The 19,370-nt window shown below is 47.2% G+C and overlaps 1 protein-coding gene across 2 annotated transcripts in view; it reads left to right on the top strand.

Annotated features, from left to right (window-relative positions):
* The first annotated feature begins 242 nt into the window (after positions 1-242).
* LOC132385993 (E3 ubiquitin-protein ligase TRIM39-like) overlaps positions 243-19,370 on the top strand; it is a 196,369-nt gene continuing 177,241 nt past the window's right edge. The window contains exons 1-7 of one of the 2 annotated variants that reach the window (XM_059958226.1): positions 243-1,462; positions 2,011-2,106; positions 2,517-2,750; positions 4,560-4,582; positions 4,669-4,787; positions 14,658-14,789; positions 16,471-17,108. In XM_059958226.1, coding sequence (XP_059814209.1) covers positions 1,052-1,462; positions 2,011-2,106; positions 2,517-2,750; positions 4,560-4,582; positions 4,669-4,787; positions 14,658-14,789; positions 16,471-17,021 — 1,566 coding nt within the window. In that variant the 5' untranslated portion in view covers positions 243-1,051 and the 3' untranslated portion in view covers positions 17,022-17,108. Of the gene's footprint in view, positions 1,463-2,010; positions 2,107-2,516; positions 2,751-4,559; positions 4,583-4,668; positions 4,788-14,657; positions 14,790-16,470; positions 17,109-19,370 lie in introns of those variants that run through there. The other variant, XM_059958225.1, reaches the window with a different exon arrangement.

Here is a 19,370-nt window from a genome sequence, read left to right as displayed (position 1 = left end):
TTCCGACTGCAGGGATGAGGCCTTTGGAGATTCAGCTGACGTTTTTGTCGCACTGGGTTTTTACAAGATGGGGTTGCTCACACACTAAACATAGAAATGGTCAGAATTTCCACTGAACACATCCAGCAAAACCATGTTGATTCCCGGAGCAAACACGAAGAAATATGCTGATGCTGGAAATTCAAACAACACACACAAAATGCTGGTGGGACACAGCAGGTCAGGCAGCATCTATAGGGAGAAGCACTGTCGATGTCAGGACTGACTGAAAGCAGAGATAGTAAGAGATTTGAAAGTAGGAGGAGGAGGGGGAAATGCGAAATGATAGGAGAAGACCGGAGGGGGTGGGGTGAAACAGAGAGCTGGAGAGGTGATTGGCAAAAGGGATACAGAGCTGGAGAAGGGAAAGGATCATGGGACGGGAGGCCTCGGGAGAAAGAAAGGGGGAGGGGGAGCACCAGAGGGAGATGGAGAACAGGCAGTGATGGGGAGAGAGAGAGAAAAAAAGACAAACAACTAAATATGTCAGTGATGGGGTAAGAAGGGGAGGAGGGGCATTAACGGAAGTGAGAGAAGTCAATGTTCATGCCATCAGGTTGGAGGCTGCCCATGTGTTGTTCCTCCAACCTGAGTGTGGCTCCATCTTGACAGTAGAGGAGTCCATGGATAGACATATCAGAATGGGACTGGGACGTGGAATTAAAATGTGTGGCCACTGGGAGATCCTGCTTTATCTGGCGGACCGAGCGTAGGTGTTCAGCGAAACGGTCTCCCAGTCTGCGTCGGGTCTCACCAATATATAAAAGGCCACACCGGGAGCACTCGACGCAGTGTACCACACCAGCTGTCCTGACGAAGGGTCTCGGCCCGAAACGTCGATAGTGCTTCTCCCTACAGATGCTGCCTGGCCTGCTGTGTTCCACCAGCATTGTGTGTGTGTTGTGTGATTCCCCGAGTCTGCAGCGCGCGTAGTGGACAATCCCGGTACTGCAGGGGATCAGCAACTCCCCGAAAGTGAAAGCATTCTGAATCAGGAAGTGCTGGAGTTAACATGGCTTCGAAAGGAGCGGCCGAGAGTTTGAGCGAGGAGCTAATTTGTCCTGTCTGTCTGGATTTCTTCATCGATCCGGTTATACTGGAGTGTGGACACAACTTCTGTCGCTCTTGTATCACACGGTGTTGGGAAAGGGAGGAGAGAAACTCCTGCCCGGAATGTAGAGAGGAGTTTGCTGACCGCACCCTCAGGGCCAGTCGGGCCTTAGCAAATCTGGCTGAAAAAGCTCGAAATCTAAACCTGAATCCGAAAGGGAAGGAAAGTAAACGTCACTGCGAGGAACATGAGGAAGAACTGAAGCTGTTTTGCGAAACGGACAAGACACTGATCTGTATGATCTGTGCAGTGGCGGAGGAACACAGAGAGCACCGCTTCAGGCCGATTAAAGAAGCTGTTAAAAAATACATGGTAAAAACTAACGTTAATTTAATACTTCACACATTTCCTTTGTCCTACATAGCATCACACGAGACTCCATAACCAACACATCAATCTTTGCAACTTTCACTGACGCCTGCAAGCGGAACAAGTGCTACACCTGACTCCTAACCTCCTCCCTCGTCACCATTGAGGGCCGCAAACAGCTCAGTTCCTCCCGTTTCTTCCATGGTCGATTGTCCTCTCGTATTAGATTCCTTCTTCTCCAGCTCTTTACCTCTTCCACCTGTCCCCTCTCAGCTTCTCACTTCATCAGCCTCCCCCACGTTCCCCCTCACGTTGTCTCACCCGTCACCTGTCAGCTGGTTCTTGTCCCCAACCTTTTTATTCTGGCTTCTGTCCATTCCTTCCCAGTGCTAATGAAGGGTCTCATCCCGAAACACCGGCTGTTTATTTCCCCTGAATAGATGCTGCCTGACTCACTGAGTTCCTCCGGCATTTTCTGTGATAATCGGGTTTGATCACCTGTTTCTTTTGATGCATCTTTGTTTCTATTTCCTTCGCTCTCTGACTTCCAGGATCAGCTAAAATCTTCCTTAGACTCTCTCACAAAAAAGGAATCAGACTTCCAGGAAAAGGAGCAGCAACAGAAAGAGAAGATTTCTGGAGTTCGGGTGAGGCTTCCTGAGCGGAATTTCTGATATTACTGTCGGGTTTTGCTCCCTTTAATGCAGAATAGCCGAGTATCGCAGCTCCAGTGACCTGGGATCGATCCTGACCTCTGGTGCTGTCTGTGTGGAGTTTGCATGCTCCCCCTGTGACCACGAGAGACTCCGACACATCTCAAGGACATGCCGGATGAATGGCTAATTACCGTTAACCCTGTAAAGGTGGGGAGGGTGTGCGTGAATCAGATGGGAGTTTATGTGTCAATAAGTGAGAGTAGGTTTCAGGAAAACGTGAGGGAATGGTGTTGACGGGAATGCTCTCAGAAGTAGCATAGACTCCAATAGACCGAACTGAACGACAAAAGGAAACTGAGCACAGCAATGCAGTATATTAATCTTCACCTTTCATTCGACAGGAACAGTCACACAGCCTTCAGTCCCACGTCACATCCCAGTTTGCTGAACTGCGCCAGATTATCACTGAGAAAGAGCAGAGCTTACTCAGGGATCTCAGGGAAGAAGAGAAGAGGATTCTCAACACAATGGAGAAAAATCTTCTAGCACTTCAAGAGAATATAAGGAGTATTCAGGAGGAAATCACTAAGTTAAAGGAACAGATGGATCAGAAAGATGGTGTGATATTTCTCAAGGTGAGGGATTATATTTCAATTTGTTTCTGTCAAAGGGCACTGAATGAACAGTGGTATATTTGAAATAAACACAGCACAGCGGCCAATTCTAACAAATCAATTGCCGCTGCTGGCGACCTCACACAAGTTGTTATACCTGCATGATGCACCCTCCCATCACTCCAATAATGACATTTCAAAATGTCCAAGATACGCTTTCAGTCCTTCATTAGTAAAATACAATCTTGAAGCGATGAAACTTCAGGGTAATTCATTGTAAAGTAAGCTGCAACACAGCGGTCAAGAACAGAATGACATCCGCCTGTCCCCAGCTCAAAACTGCCCAGAACAAAGTACAGATACGTAACCTTTCCCCTTCGCCTTTACCACATCCCCACTCACGTGACGAGTTACCATAATAAACACGTAACACAGAATACAATGCAGACAGAAAACAGATGCATTGCTCCTACACACAGCATTTACAAATGGCAGTAAACTGTTTCTCACCAGGCAACTGATGCAACGATTCAGGGTTGTTGTTGTCCCATAATAATAAGATTATTAAGGGATTGGACACGCTGGAGGCAGGAAGCATGTTCCTGCTGATGGGTGAGTCCAGAACTAGAGGCCACAGTTTAATAATAAGGGGTAGCCCATTTAGAACAGTGATGCAGAAAAACTTTTTCACCCAGAGAGTGGTAGATATGTGGAATGCTCTGCCCCAGAAGGCAGTGGAGGCCAAGTTTCTGGATGCATTCAAGAGAGAGTTAGATAGAGCTCTTATAGATCGTGGGGTCAAGGGATTTGGGGAGAGGGCAGGAACGGGGTACTGATTGTGTATGATCATCCATGATCACAGTGAATGGCTGTGCTGGCTAGAAGGGCCGAATGGCCTACTGCTGCACCTATTGTCTATTGTCCTAAAACTGGGCTTCCACAACTTCTGTACACCCCAGGACAAAATGCAAATCTCTCTGAAATTATTTACTCCGATCATAACACAGAGCTGCTGACTGTTTCCTTAATTACCACATTAAATATCCTCTGAAACTCCCATTAACACCCGGTTCCAGTCACAGGCTGTGAGAGTGTCTGATGCAGTTGGTGTGAGGGTCTCTCTGTCAATCAGTGAGAACAAAGAATGTGACCCACACATTAGACTTATCCTCCATATCCGGTTTCCATCAGATTATGGAAACTTTCACTGTCTCTTTATTTTTTGGATATATTTCGCATGGGATTATATCCCATTCTCTATCATAAACAGGCCATTAGGTCCATCTTCTATCAGTATCCCTGCTTCACAATCCTCCTGCCACCTACTCACCACAACCAGCAACAGTGCCCCGAAATCTCTGGTCCCTCACCTGTTTATCCAGCCTCCCCATTACAGTCACTCTGCTGTTCCATTTCATCCACTCCTGTGGCAGCGAGTTTCACATCCTCCTCACTAAATTTCTTGTGGAATTTGTTAAAATCCATCTGGAATTACATCTCCCCACGAGTCTTCCCATACATTGAGGTACTTCCTCCACCTGCACACAATCACATACATCACTGATCTTAAATTCCTCCATCCTATCACACTGACGTCATATCCAGATGATAATGCACAGCCTGTCCTGTCCTCCCTGTAAGTTTCATCCTCTCAGTAATGGTCTGACATTCAGAAACTTTCCTTGTCATTTACCCCATGGTTCTGTATTGTCCGTGTGTCTGAGTGATTGTGGGAGTGGGAATTTTCAACACCTTGTAATGATTTGGATGAAATTCAGGATGTGGACAGTAAGTCCAAGTCTAATCAGATTTGCGTTTTATTTATTTCAGGAGGAAGCTCGTCGGAACAGAAGGTAGGACAGGCTCTTTACTGAAACCCTGAATGGATTTGAAAATAGTTCAGAATAGCAATTTATAACCAGCAGTTTAATATTTACAGGATTAATGACGATGTCCAGGAATTGTCAGTGACAGATGAGACCCTACCGGTTGAAAAATTCGATCACCTCTATTTGTTGAACACAGTGCTGAGAGAAACGCTTGGTGCTGTTAATCGAGGTAAAACTTACAAAGATTCATTTCTCCTTGTTTATGAAGATCAATTTAGTTCCAATTTGAGGCAAAGATTGTCTGTAATACTGGGGTGCAGGGGAACTGAAGTTTATTCCACATCAACCCCACTGACTGGGAGGCATCACTGTCACATGGTCAGCTGGAGATGTCAGACCCCTGGACACACCAGCACAGGGTCACAATACAACCAATACACGGGACTGGCGGATGAACCACTGTGTTCCAATCCCAGGCGAATGCACTAACACACCAGTGCATAAGTTTGGATCCAACCAGAGGAACTGGTGTTGTGATGTTGTTGTGGCCATCGCGGAATCATGGTTGTAGTTGGGATCTGAATGTCCAAGGTTACACAATGTATTGGTGGTATAGGAAGGTCGGGTGAGGGGGTGGTGTGGCTCTGCTGGTAAATCAGTAGCAAGATGTGACATAGGATTGGAAGATGTTGAATCTTGTGGGTTGAGGTAAGGAACTGCAAAAGTAAAAATGACACTGACACCAGTCATATACAGGCCTCCCAACAGTCAGTGGGTTGGCACCCACAGATTACAACTGGAAATAGAAAAAGCTGATGAAAAGGACAATGTTATGATAATCATGGGAGATTTAAACATGCAGGGCAATTGGGAAAATCAGGTTGGTAAAGGATCTCAAGAGAGTGAGTTTGTTGAATGCAATGTGATGGCTTTCTAGAGCAGTTTGTCGTTGAGCCTACTCGGGGAACAGCTCTACTGGATTGGGTGTTATGTATTGAACCAGAGGTGAGTAGTTAAAAGAAACCTTAGGAGGCAGAGCTCACAACATGACCGAGTTCAACTTGAAATCTGATAAGGAGACAGTAAAGCCTGACTTTGTAGTATTTCAGAGGAGTAAAAGAAATTACAGTGGTCTGAGAGAGGAGTTGGCCAAAGCAAATTGGAAGGAGATGCTGCCAGGGATGAGAGCAGAGCAGAAATGGTGTCAGTTTCTGGGAAAATGAGGATAGATGTACTCCAAAAATAAATAAATACTCAAATGGCGAAATAGTACAACCATGGCTGACAAGGGAAGAAAAGTTAATGTAAAGGCAAAGGAGAGGGCATACAACTAAACAAAAATTATTCGGAAGGGAGAGGATTGGGAAGCTTTTAAATATCTACAGAGGGGAATTAAAAGGATGATTGGGTGGGAAAAAATAAACAAGAAATTGATTTGAATTGAACTGGCCTGGTTGAAGAAGCTGTACCGGAGCCTGTTGCTCCCGGCTTTTATGCTGCGGTACCGTATCCCGGATGGTAGCAACTGGTACAGTTTGTGGTTGGGGTGACTTTGGTATCCAATGATCCTTCTGGCCCTTTTTACACACCTATCTTTGGAAAACAAGATAGCAAACAATATCAAATTGTTTTTCAAGTATTGTAAAAAAATAAAACAGAGATATAGGAGAGTGGATATAGGACAGCTAGAAAATGAGGCTGGATGCATAATAACAGAGGATAAAGAGATGGCAGATAAGCCAAATATTTTGCACCAGTATTCACCGTGGAAGACACCAGCACTGTGCCCGGTGTTGAAGAGTGCGAGGGAAGAGAAGTGAGTGCAGTTACCGTTACAAGGGACAAGCTGCTCAAAAAGCTGAAAGCCCTAAAGGTACATAAGTCGCCCAGACCAGATGAACTGCACCCCAGTGTTCTGAAAGAGGTCGCAGTAGAAATTATGGAGGCATTCCAAATGATCTTTCAAAATCATTGGACCCTGGCATGGTGCCAGAGGACTGGAAAATGGCAAATGTCACTTGACTCTTTAAGTAAGGAGGAAGGCAGCAGAAAGGAAATTATTGACCAGTTTGCCTCACCTCTGTGGTTGGGAAGAAATTGGAGTCAATTGTTAAGTGTGAGGCTATGGAATACTTGGTGACACTGGACAAGATAGGACAAGTCAGCATGGCTTCGTTAGGGAATATCCTGCCTGACAAACCTGTTGGGATTCTTTGAGGAGATTACAATCAGGATCGATAAAGGGGATGCAGTGGATGTTGTATATTTGGAATCTCGGAAGGCCTTTGACAAAGTGCCACGCATGAAGGTGGTAACCAGGTTAAGAGGCCATGGTATTACAGAAAAGTTACAGGCATGGTTAGAACATTGGCTGATTGGTAGGAAACAGCGAAGGAGAGTAAAAGGAACCTTTCCTGGTTGGCTGCCAGTGACTCGTGTTCCACAGGGACACAGGTGTTAGGACACCTTCATTTTATGCTGTATATCAAGATTTAGCTGATGGAATAGACAATAAGATAGAGGAGCAGAAAAAGGCCATTCGGCCCATTGAGTTTGCTCCAATATTCAGTCATGGGAAGACCCAATTCTTCCGGACATCCACACTCCCCTGCTTTCACCCCATACCATTTGATGCCCTGGCTAAATGAGAACCGGTACATCTCTGCCTTAAATATGCCTTGGCCTCCACAGCCACATATCGCAACAAATTCCACAGATTCTCCACAGACACTGACTAAAGTAATTTCTCTGCATCTGAGTTCTAAAAGGACGTCCTTCAATCCTGAAGTCACACCCTCTTGTCCTAGAGTAGATGGCTTTGTTTCCAGGTTTTGCAGATGATACGAAGATTGGCAGTGGGGCCGGTTGTGTTGAGGAAACAGTTAGGCCTGACAAGGACTTGGATGAGGAGAATGGGAAAGAAATTGGCAAATTATATACAATGTTGGAAAATACATGGTCCTGCACTTTGGTCGTAGAAATAATGTGCAGATTTTTTTTTCAAATGGGGAGAAAATCAAAAAAATCTGAGACGAAATTGGACTTCGCAGTCATTCTGCAGAACTTCCTAAATGGTAACTTGCAGGTAGAGTCAGTGGTGAGGAAGGCAAATCCAATGTTAGCATTGAATTCAATCGGTTTAAATAGCATTCATTTCAAGAGCAGGGATGTGATGCTGAGGATTTATAAGGCACTGGTGAAGACTCACCTTGAGTATTGTGAACAATTTTGGGCTCCTCGTCTAAGAAAAGATGTGCTGGCATTGCAGAAGGTTCATTTCATAAGGATGATTCCAGGAATGAAAGGGTTATCATAGGAGGAACGTTTGATAGCTCTGTGTCTGTACTCGCTGGAATTTAGAAAGATGAGGGGTAATCTCATTGAAACCTTTCAAATGTTGAAAGTCCTAGAAACCTTTCGAATGTTGAAAGTCCTAGACAGAGTAGATGTGGAAAGGATGTTTCCCATGGTGGTGGAGTTTAGGACAAGAGGGCACAGCCTCAAGACAGAGGGGGAATCTATTTAAAACATGTGGAGAAATTTGTGCCAGCAGCTGGTGAATTTGTGGAACCTGTTGGGTGTATTTAAGGCAGAGCTTGATAGGTTCTAGATTGGACACAGCATCAAAGGTTACGGGGAGAAGACCAGGGAGTGGGGCTGAGGAGGGAAAAAAGGATCAGCAATTATTGAATGGCGGAGCAGACTCGATAGGAAAATGGCCTAATTCTGCTCCTATGTCTTATGGTGATCAGACCACTACATTGAAGCATTGTGAGAATGAGCTCGGACACACCAACAAGCATTGACATGGGTCAAGATTTCATCTCGGGAGAAGCACACACAGCATAAGCGGCCTGGCAAAGCTCCCTCACACACATACACAGGAAGGATTGGCAGATTGTAGTCAGAGCCTCAGCAATGTACGTTGTTATTTCCCTCAGTAACCTGGAAACCAGTCTCTTCAGAGACAGTCATTTATTGATTTAAACAACTCAATCACGTGTGACACATTGTCAACACACACCAGACTTGTGATGACACACTGTAACATAAAAACTTCTTCAATGTGCATACTCTCCTTCAATGTGTATACACTCCACACGGATATTTACCACAATCAACACACACACACACACACACGCGCGCGCGCGATATACTATCAGAGTGTGACACACAGCCACAGAAATAGGCATAAATTCCCATTTAGGATTGAAATCTGCCGTCCTTACCCAGTCTGTCTGTTCTGTGGCACTGAGCTGCCATCTGACGTGACGTCACATCAACACTTCACAGACAGACTCCGGGGTGAGATTCCTCAGCAGGATGATCTGAGAGGGTTTGATGGATGTTGAACTCACAGCCCACTTCATCAATCTGCAAGACTAAGATATCTTCTTGAGCATGTCCCATTTGTGTGTGTTTGCCCCCCCCATCCCTCTAACCATTTCCCATCTGTGTATTTATTTTAAAATATGTTATTTTTTACCTGTTTCGATAGCGTCTGAGGGCAAATTCCGTTCACCAACCTCCCTCTCTCTGAGAATGTTACCCGATTTCCCATCTCACTTTCAATCGGAGGCCTTTGGTTCTGTACTCCCATTTCTTGGAAAAAGAACGTTATTTAAGCTCCTTAGAATTATTTACCTTGATAAGGGGTCACACCTGAACATCCTACACTACAGCTGAATAGCCCAAGCTTACTCACTCTTTGCTTTTAACCCAAGCCCCCAGTCCTGGTAACATCCTCCTGAAGCCTCCTGTCCAGTGTAATGACATCCTCCCCATATTCGGGAACCGGAAATGCAGACAATGCTCCAAGTGTGGTCCATCATCGACATCAAAGGCCTTGCTGAATTTCATGTGGACAGTGTGGAATAGGCTGATGAATACATGACTGAAGGTGTTTTTTTTAGATTGGGACAAGAAGGGCGGCGTGGGAGCTAAATTCTGAAGGAAGGCAGTGTAAAAAAAAGCTTTGCGTACTAGAACGGCGAGACTGCGCAGGACAGCACGGAGAGTTTAAAAAGATGACCACCCTATACAGCGGGCAGCGGAGTGGGTGGCAGCAGAGTGTAGGGCTTTGGCTCAACGGGCTTAGGTGGTAACGGGAAGAGCCGAGAGCGAGGCACCGACTCTTTTTCTCCCCTTGGCAAATCGGCCTGGACGGACAGGGGAACAGCAGGGCACATTAGCTAATGCTTTAAAAAGTTCATGTGCTTGGCGAAGTAAGTGGGTGAGTAGACCTATCTTTCTTTGTTTCATTCCTGTAGAATTAGGTAGCATGTCTGCAGGGTCAGTGCTTTGTTCAGGGTGTCAGATGTGGGAATCCTGGGAGACTTCCAGCCTCCCTGATAGCCACATCTGCACCAGGTGAACCGAGATTCAGCTTCTCGGAGACCGTGTTAGGGATCTGGAGCAGCAGCTTGATGACCTACTGCTTATTAGAGAAAACAAAGAGGTGATAGACAGGAGCTACAGGGAGGTAGTCATCCCTAGGCTACAGAGGTCAAAAAACTGGGTGACTGTCAGGAGAGGGAAGGGAAATGCCAGGGTAGTGGAGAGCACCACTGTGTCTGCCCCCCTCAGCAACAAGTATATCGTTTTGGATGCTGTTGAGGTGGATGACCTGACAGGGGACGGCCACGGTGAGTGGGTCTCTGGCACTGAGCCTGGCGCTGTTGTGCAGGAGGGAAGGAGGGAGAAGAGGAATGCGGTGGTCGTAGGGGATTCCATAGTCAGGGTAACAGACAGGAGATTCTGTGAGCCTGATAGAGATACCCGCATGGTGGGCTGCCTCCCAGGTGCCAGGGTACGGGATGTCTCGGATTGGGTCCAGAATATCCTGAAGGGAGAGGGCGAGCAACCAGCTGTCTTGGTACATGATGGTAACAATGACATAGAGAGGAAAAGGGAGGAGGTCCTGAAGAGAGATTTCTGGGAGTTAGGAATGAAGCTGAGAAGCAGGACCTCCAGGGTAGTAATCTCAGGATTGCTGCCTGTGCCACGTGCTAGCGAGGGCAAGAATAGTCGGATCAGGCAGATGAATGTGTGGCTGAGAGACTGGTGCAGGAGGCAGGGCTTCAGATTCTTGGATCATTGGATCTCTTTAGGGGGAAGTATTAACTGTTCAAAAAGGATGGGTTACACCTGAACCCGAAGGGGATCAATATCATAGCAGAAATGTTTAATAGAGCTGTTAGGGAGGGTTTAAACTAATTTGGCAGGGGGATGGGAAAGAGGTGACATAGGATTGGAAGGTGCAGAATCTTTATGGGTTGAGCTAAGAAATCGCAGGGGTAAAAGGACCCTGATGGCAGTTATCTACCGGCCTCCTAACAGCTGCAGCGATGTGGACTACAAATTACAACAGGAAATAGAAAAGGCTTGCCAGAGGGGCAGTGTTATGATAATTGAGGGGATTTTAACATGCGAGTGGATTGGGAAAATCAGGTCGACACTGGATCTCAAGAGAGAGAATTTGTAGAATGTCTACGAGATGCTTTTTCAGAACAGCTTGTTGTTGAGCCCACTAGGGGATCAGAGGTACTGGATTGGATATTGTGTAATGACCCAGAGGTGATTAGAGAGATTGAGGTGAAGGAACTGTTAGGTGACAGTGATCGTAACATGATTGACTTCACTGTGAAATTTGAGAAAGAGAAGCAGAAATCTGATGTGTCAGTATTTCAGTGGAGTAAAGGAAATTCCAGTGGCCGAGAGAGGAACTGGCCAAATTTGACTGGGAAGGGACACTAGCGGGAGGACAGCAGAGCAGCAGTGGCTGGAGTTTATGCGAGAAGTGAGGAATGTGCAAGACAGATATATTCCAAAAAAGAAGAAATTTTCGAATGGAAAAAGATGCAACTGTGGCTGACAAGAGAAGTGAAAGCCAAAGTAAAAGCAAAGGAGAGGGAATTCAAGGAAGCAAAAATTACTGGGAAGACAGAGTATTGGAAAGTTTTTAAAAGCTTACAAAAGGAAACTAAGAAGGCCATTAAGAGGGAAAAGATGAACTATGAAAGGAAGCTAGCAAATAATATCAAAGAAGATACCAAAAGCTTTTTCAAGTATATAAAGAGTAAAAAACCGGTGAGAGTGGATATAGGACTGATAGAAAATGATGCTGGAGAAATTGTAATGGGAGATAAGGAGACGGCTGAGGAACTGAACGAGTATTTTCATCTGTCCTCACTGAGGAAGATATCAGCAGTATACCGGACACTCAAGGGTGTCAGGGAAGAGAAGTTTGCGCAGTCATAATTACGACAGAGAAAGTACTCAGGAAGCTGGATAGTCTCAGGGTAGATAAATCTCCAGGACCAGATGGAATTCACCCTTGTGTTTTGAAGGAAGTAGCTGTGGAGATCGCGGAGGCATTAGCAATGATCTTTCAAAAGTCAATAGATTCTGACATGGTTCCGGAGGAGTGGAAGATTGTAAATGCCACTCTGGTATTTAAGAAAGGGGCAAGGAAGCAAAAAGTGAATTATAGACCTGTTAGCTTGACATCGGTGGGAGTCAATTGTCAAGAATGAGGTTACGGAGTACCTGGAGGCATATGACAAGATAGGCCAAACTCAGCATGGTTGCCTTAAAGGAAAATCCTGCCTGACAAACCCATTGAAATCTCTTGAGGAGATTACAAGTAGGCTGGACAAGGGAGATGCAGTGGATGTTGTGTATTTGGATTTTCAGAAGGCCTTTGACAAGGTGCCACACATGAGGTTGCTCAACAAGATAAGAGCCCATGGAATTACGGGAAAGTTACATCTGTCGATAGAGCGTTGGCTGATTGGGAGGAAACAGAGAGTGGGAATAAAGGATCCCATTCTGGTTGTCTGCCAGTTAAAAGTGGTGTTCCAGAGGGGTCCGTGTTGGGGCCACTTCTTTTTACGTTGTATATCAACGATTTGGATTATGGAAAAGATGGCTTTGTGGCTAAGTTTGCTGATGATACAAAGGTAGGTGGAAACTCCCCCACCTGAGGAAACAGAGAGTCTGCAGAGAGACTTGGATAGATTTGGAGAATGGTCAAAGAAGTGGCAAATGAAATACAATGTTGAAAAGTGTATGGTCATGCACGTTGTCAGATTATTATTTAAGTGGAGAGAGAATTCAAAGTTCTGAGATGCAACGGGACTTGAGGGTGCTCGTGCAGGATACCCTTAAGGTTAGTCTCCAGGTTGAGTCGGTGGTGAAGAAGGTTGACATTCATTTCTAGAGGAATAAAATATAAGAGCAGGGATGTGATGTTGAGGCTCTATAAGGCAGTGGTAAGACCTCACTTGGAATACTGTGTGCAGTTTTGGGCTCCTTATTTAAGAAAGGATGTTCTGACATTGGAGAGGGTTCAGAGAAGATTCACCAGAATGATTCCGGGAATGAGAGGGTTAACATGTGAGGAACATTTGATCACTCTTGGACTGAACTCCGTGCAGTTTAGAAGAATGAGGAGGAACTTCACAGAAACATGTTGAATTTTAAAAGGCATGGACAGAGTGGATGTGGCAAAGTTGTTTCCCATGGTGGGGGAGTCTAGTACGAGAGCATGACTTAAGGATTGAAGGGCGCCCACTCAGAACGGAGATGCAAAGAAATTTTTTTAGCTAGAGGGTGGTGAATCTGTGAATTTGTTGCGGCAGTGGAGTCCAGGTCATTGGGTGTATTTAAGGCAGAGATTGATAAGTATCTGAGTAGCCAGGGCATCAAAGGTCATGGTGAGAGGGTGGGGGAGTGGCACTAAATGGGAGAATGGATCAGCTTATGATAAAATGGCGGAGCAGATTCGAAGGGCCGAAGGGCCGGCTTCTGCTGCTTTGTCTTATGGTCTTATTTGAATGCACCAGTATACGGAATAGGGATCTTGTAGTACAGGTAGAGTTTGACAGGTACAAACTTAGGCAGGTACGACTTTGATCGAAGGAATAAAGGCATAGACAATTCTGTAAACAGGGCGAAATTCAAAAATCAGAGGTGCAAACGGACTTGGGTGTCCTTGTGCAGGATTCCCTGAAGGTTAACTTGCAGTTTGTGTCAGTGGTAAGATTGGCAAACTCAATGTTTGCTTTCATTTCGAGAGGATTAGAGTACAAGAGCAAGGGTGTAATTCTGAGGATTTATAAGGCATTGGTCAGACCACACTTGGAGTACTGTGAGCAGTTTTGGGTCCCTTCCATCGGAAATCATGTGCTGGCATTGGAGGGGGTGCAGATGATTCACAAGAATAATTCCGGGAATGAAAGAGTTAACATATGAGGAGTGTTTGATGGTTCTGGGCCTGTACTCACCGGAGTTCAGAAGAATGGCTGATTTATCATCCCTCTCAACCCTATTCTCCAGTCTCCTCCCCATAACTTTTGAGACTCTGACCAATCAAGAAGTTTACTTATTAACTCCTGCATTAAAAATCAAACAGGAGAAGATCTGCAGATGCTGGTAATCCAAGCTGCACAGGTCCTGATGAAGGGTCTCGCCAGATCTCTCTGACACCTGTCTGGAGAGAGTTGATGTTGGGAGGATGTGGGTGGGTCGAGAACGGTGAGCACAGCCTCCGACTATAGGGATGTCCATTTAGGACAGAGATGCGGAGGAATTCCTTTATCCACAGGATAGTGAATCTGCCACAGGCAGCGGTGGGGGCCAAATAATTGAGTATATTTAAAGCAGAGTAACACAAACAAATTGTTGGGGGAACAGCAGGCCGGGTAGTTTCTATGGAAAAGAGTAAGCAGTCGACGGTTCAGACTGAAACACTTCATCCAGACCTGTGTTGCTTAAGGGTTCCTGCAAATTCATCCCCTGTCCTAATGAGGGGCTGCGGGGGATGGGGCTCTGGGAAAGGGGACAAAGTCATCCTGATCTGCCATCTTTGCCCCCTCTAGCTTCTCATTACGTCTACACACACAGATCACCCACAGGGTTTCCACCCCACCCCCTCCTGGTTCAATCTGCCATTCATCTCTCCCCTACCGGTTCCCATTGTCACCTCCTTTACTGTTTCAAACCATCACACTGCCCCACTTCCCACTCACAAATGAAAGTGAACATTGTATGACGGACCTGTTCCTGTGCTGTACTGCTCTATGTTCTCTTTTCCCAGTTTCGAAGAATGAGAGGAGATCTCATGGAAACACAAAATTCTTTCAGGGGTCAACAGGCAGGAGTGAGCGAGGATGTTTCCCCTGTTCAGCGGAAAACCCTTGTGGAGACATCTGCTTTTGTCGAATCAAAGGTTCGTGTCGGCCACCCGACCGCGCCTGAGATCTCCACCACCCCCCGATCCCCGGGTCCCACTGCCCGAGTCTCCCCCCGATCACCGGGACCGCGCTGTCCGAGTCTCCCCCCGATCCCCGGGGCCGCGCTGTCCGAGTCTCCCTCCGATCCCCGGGGCCGCGCTGTCCGAGTCACCCCCCGATCCCCGGGGCCGCGCTGTCCGAGTCTGCCCCCGATCCCCGGGGCCGCGCTGTCCGAGTCTTCCCCCGATCCCCGGGACCGCGCAGTCCGAGTCTCCCCCCGATCCCCGGGACCCCGCTGTCCGAGTCTCCCCCGATCCCCGGGACCCCGCTGTCCGAGTCTCCCCCGATCCCCGGGGCCGCGCTGTCCGAGTCTCCCCCGATCCCCGGGGCCCCGCTGTCCGAGTCTCCCCCCGATCCCCGGGACCCCGCTGTCCGAGTCTCCCCCCGATACCCGGGGCCCCGCTGTCCGAGTCTCCCCCCGATCCCCGGGGCCGCGCTGTCCGAGTCTCACCCCGATCCCCGGGGCCCCGCTGTCCGAGTCTCCCCCCCGATCCCCGGGGCCGCGCTGTCCGAGTCTCCCCCCGATCCCCGGGGACGCGCCGTCCGAGTCTCCCCCCGATCCCCGGGGCCGCGCCGTCCGAGTCTCCCCCCGATCCCCGGGGCCGCGCTGTCCGAGTCTCCCCCCGATCCCCGGGACCCCGCTGTCCGAGTCTCCCCCCGATCCCCGGGGCCCCGCTGTCCGAGTCTCCCCCCGATCCCCGGGGCCGCGCCGTCCGAGTCTCCCCCCGATCCCCGGGGCCGCGCTGTCCGAGTCTCCCCCCGATCCCCGGGACCCCGCTGTCCGAGTCTCCCCCCGATCCCCGGGGCCCCGCTGTCCGAGTCTCCCCCCGATCCCCGGGGCCGCGCTGTCCGAGTCTCCCCCCGATCCCCGGGACCCCGCTGTCCGAGTCTCCCTCCCGATCCCCGGGGCCGCGCTGTCCGAGTCTCCCCCCCGATCCCCGGGGCCGCGCTGTCGGAGTCTGCCCCCGATCCCCGGGTCCCCGCTGTCCGAGTCTCCCCCCGATCCCCGGGGCCGCGCAGTCCGAGTCTCCCCCCGATCCCCGGGGCCCCGCTGTCCGAGTCTCCCCCCGATCCCCGGGGCCGCGCAGTCCGAGTCTCCCCCCGATCCCCCGGGACCGCGCTGTCCGAGTCTCCCCCCGATCCCTAGGGCCGCGCTGCCCGAGTCTCCTCCCGATCCCCGGGGCCGCGCAGTCCGAGTCTCCCCCCGATCCCCGGGGCCGCGATGTCCGAGTCTCCCCCCGATCCCCGGGACCCCGCTGTCCGAGTCTCCCCCCGATCCCCGGGGCCGCGCTGTCCGAGTCTCCCCCCGATCCCCGGGGCCGCGCTGTCCGAGTCTCCCCCCGATCCCCGGGGCCGCGCTGTCCGAGTCTCCCCCCGATCCCCGGGGCCGCGCTGTCCGAGTCTCCCCCGATCCCCGGGGCCGCGCTGTCCGAGTCTCCCCCGATCCACGGGGCCGCGCTGTCCGAGTCTCCCCCCGATCTCCGGGGCCGCGCTGTCCGAGTCTCCCCCGATCCCCGGGGCCGCGCTGTCCGAGTCTCCCCCCGATCCCCGGGGCCCCGCTGCCCGAGTCTCCCCCCGATCCCCGGGGACTCTCTAATTCTCTGATTCTCCCCCCAGTCTCTGTCACTCTGGATGTGGAAACGGCGAATCCGTATCTCGAGGTGTCTGAGGATCGGAAGAGTGTGAGATGTACCGGGACCTGGAGGGATCTCCCTGACACCGGGAAGAGATTCACAATCTGGTTTTGTGTGCTGGGATCGGAGGGATTCACATCGGGGAGACATTACTGGGAGGTGGAGGTGACGGGGATTCGGCGCTGGTGTCTGGGAGTCGCCGCAGAGTCTGTGGAGAGGAAGGGACGGGTCAGTCTGAGACCGGAGACCGGATTCTGGGTCATCAGGCGGGATCGTGACGTGTTACATCGGGATTATGACGTGTCCGGTCGCCCCTCCCCCGGGTCCCGTCTCCCTGCCGGTCCCATCCCCGGGAGGGTGGGAGTTTATCTCAGTTACGAGTCCGGGACAGTTTCATTTTACAACGCGGAGACCAAGTCCCATCTCCACACCTTCACTGGGAATAAATTCACGGGGAAACTTTATCCTCTCTTCCGGACCTGGGATAGAAACCAGTGGCTGAGAATCTGCTCCGGTTCCGCTCCGGGTCTGTAAACCGGTCGGGTCCCGGGACCGGCGTCAGGAGTAAAGTCCCTGTAAATATAAATGTGCGGAGAGTGCAGCTAAATACGTGGCTAAGGAGATGGTGGAGGAGGGAGGGCTTCATGTTTCTGGACAATTGGGCTTTGTTCCCGGGAAGGTGGGGCCTGTTCCGAGGACGGTTTGCCCCTAAACTGGGCGGGGGGGGGGGGAATAACATTCTTGCGGGTAGATTTGCCAGTGCTGCTCCGGGGAATTTAATCTAGATTTGCAGAGGGAGGGGAACCAGAGTGTCAGAGCAGATAGTGAGGTGCAGGAGGATAAGGAACATGAGAGGACTGCATGTATAAACGGAAATGAAAAAAAAAGCGGATGATATACATATTCTCAGGTACATCTATTTCAATGCACGGAGTATTGTCGGTAAAACAGATGAGTTTAGGGCTTGGGTTGACACGTGGGATAACGACATTACTGCTATTAGTGAGAAGGGCCAATTTTGTGGAAATGAAAAAAGGATCTAGGAAGAGTGGATTGGGATAAGTTTTTTTTCTGGCAAGGATGTGTTCAGTAAGTTCACAGGCATAAGAAATTAAATAGAGATTGGGTTGGAAATGTTATAGCAACTTCATTTAATTCAAAATCGAGAGGAGTTGCAATTTCGGTTAATAAATCTTTATCAATTAAAATACAAAATGTAATAATTGATTCTGTGGGGAGATATGTGATTATACATTGTCAAATTTTTTCAGAATTATGGACTTTTATGAATATTTATGCACCAAATGAAAATGATGCAAAATTCATACAAGAAGATTTTTTGAACTTGGCTGACGCAAATGATAAAATATTAATAGGCGGAGATTTTAATTTTTGTTTAGATCCAGTTTTGGATAGGTCAACTAAAGTTGTCACAAAATTAAAAGTAATAAAACTAACTTTATCATTAATGAAAGATTTAAACCTGATTGATATATGGAGAAAAATTAATCCAAGAGAAAGAGATTATTCATTTTATTCAAATAGACATAAAGCTTAGATGGAGATTTAATACAATTTTATTAAAACGTCAAGATTTTGGTGTTTTTATCAAAAAACAGATTGAATTTTTTTGGATACAAATTTACATTCAGTTGAGGATAAAATTGTATTATAGGAAGCGATGAAAGCATATTTAAGGGGTCAGATTATAAGTTATACATCTAAAATTAAGAAGGAAAATTGGGAAAAGATATCATAAAGCTAGAAAAAGAATCTCAAAGATATATGACAGAAGAAAAACAAAGACAACTTGTTAATAAAAATCTACAATATAATACCCTCCAGACATATCGTACAGAAAAAGTAATTATGAGAACTAAACAGAAATATTACGAATCAGGTGAAAGATCACATAAAATTCTTGCTTGGCAGTTGAAAACAGAACAGGCTTTTAAAACAATAAATGCAATTAGAACAAGTGTAAATAAGGTTGCAGATAAACCTTTAGAAATTAATCAAACTGTAATTTTTTTAATACTGAACTATATCAATCAGAATCACAAAATAAGATTACTGAGATAGATAAATTTTTATCACAAATAACCCTTCCAAAATTTAATTTGGAAGAACAGAAAGGATTAGATATGCCCTTTACATTAAAAGAGGTTGAAGCAGCTTTAGGATCACTTCAGAATAATAAATCCCCAGAAGAAGATGGTTTTCCTCCTGAATTTTATAAAAAAAATTAAAGATATATTAATTCCTATCTTTATGGAATTAATATACCAAGTGGAAAGAATGCATGAACTCCCACAATCTTTTTTAACAGCGATCATAACTGTATTGCCAAAAAAAGAGATCCTCTAAAACCAACATCATATAGGCCTATTTCTTTGTTGAATACAGATTATAAGATAATAGCAATAATTTTATCTAATAGAATATCTAAATATTTACCAAAATTAATACATATGGATCAAACAGATTTTTATTAAAAACAGACAATCAATGGATAATCTAACCTGGTTACTTAGTATAATTCATCTGGCACAAAAAAGAGAGGAAATGAGTGTGGCATTTGCTTTGGATGCAGAAAAAGCATTTGATAGATTGGAATGGGATTTTTTGTTTAAGGTATTGGAAAAATATGAGCTAGGAAAATCTTTTATAGAATGGATTAAAACCTTAAATACTAATCCTCAAGCTAAAGTAGTTACAAATGCTCAGATTTCAACACCATTTTGCTTAACAAGGTCAACTAGACAAGGCTGCCCGTTATCACCTGCTTTATTTGTATTGGCAAAAGAACCATTAGCTGAATTAATTAGAACAGATTCAGATATTGGCGGTTTTAGAGTTAATCAAGAAGAATATAAGGTAAAT

Source organism: Hypanus sabinus, assembly GCF_030144855.1.
Source record: "Hypanus sabinus isolate sHypSab1 chromosome X2 unlocalized genomic scaffold, sHypSab1.hap1 SUPER_X2_unloc_9, whole genome shotgun sequence".
NCBI lineage: Eukaryota > Metazoa > Chordata > Chondrichthyes > Myliobatiformes > Dasyatidae > Hypanus > Hypanus sabinus.
This window is presented reverse-complemented; position numbering and strand designations above follow the sequence as displayed.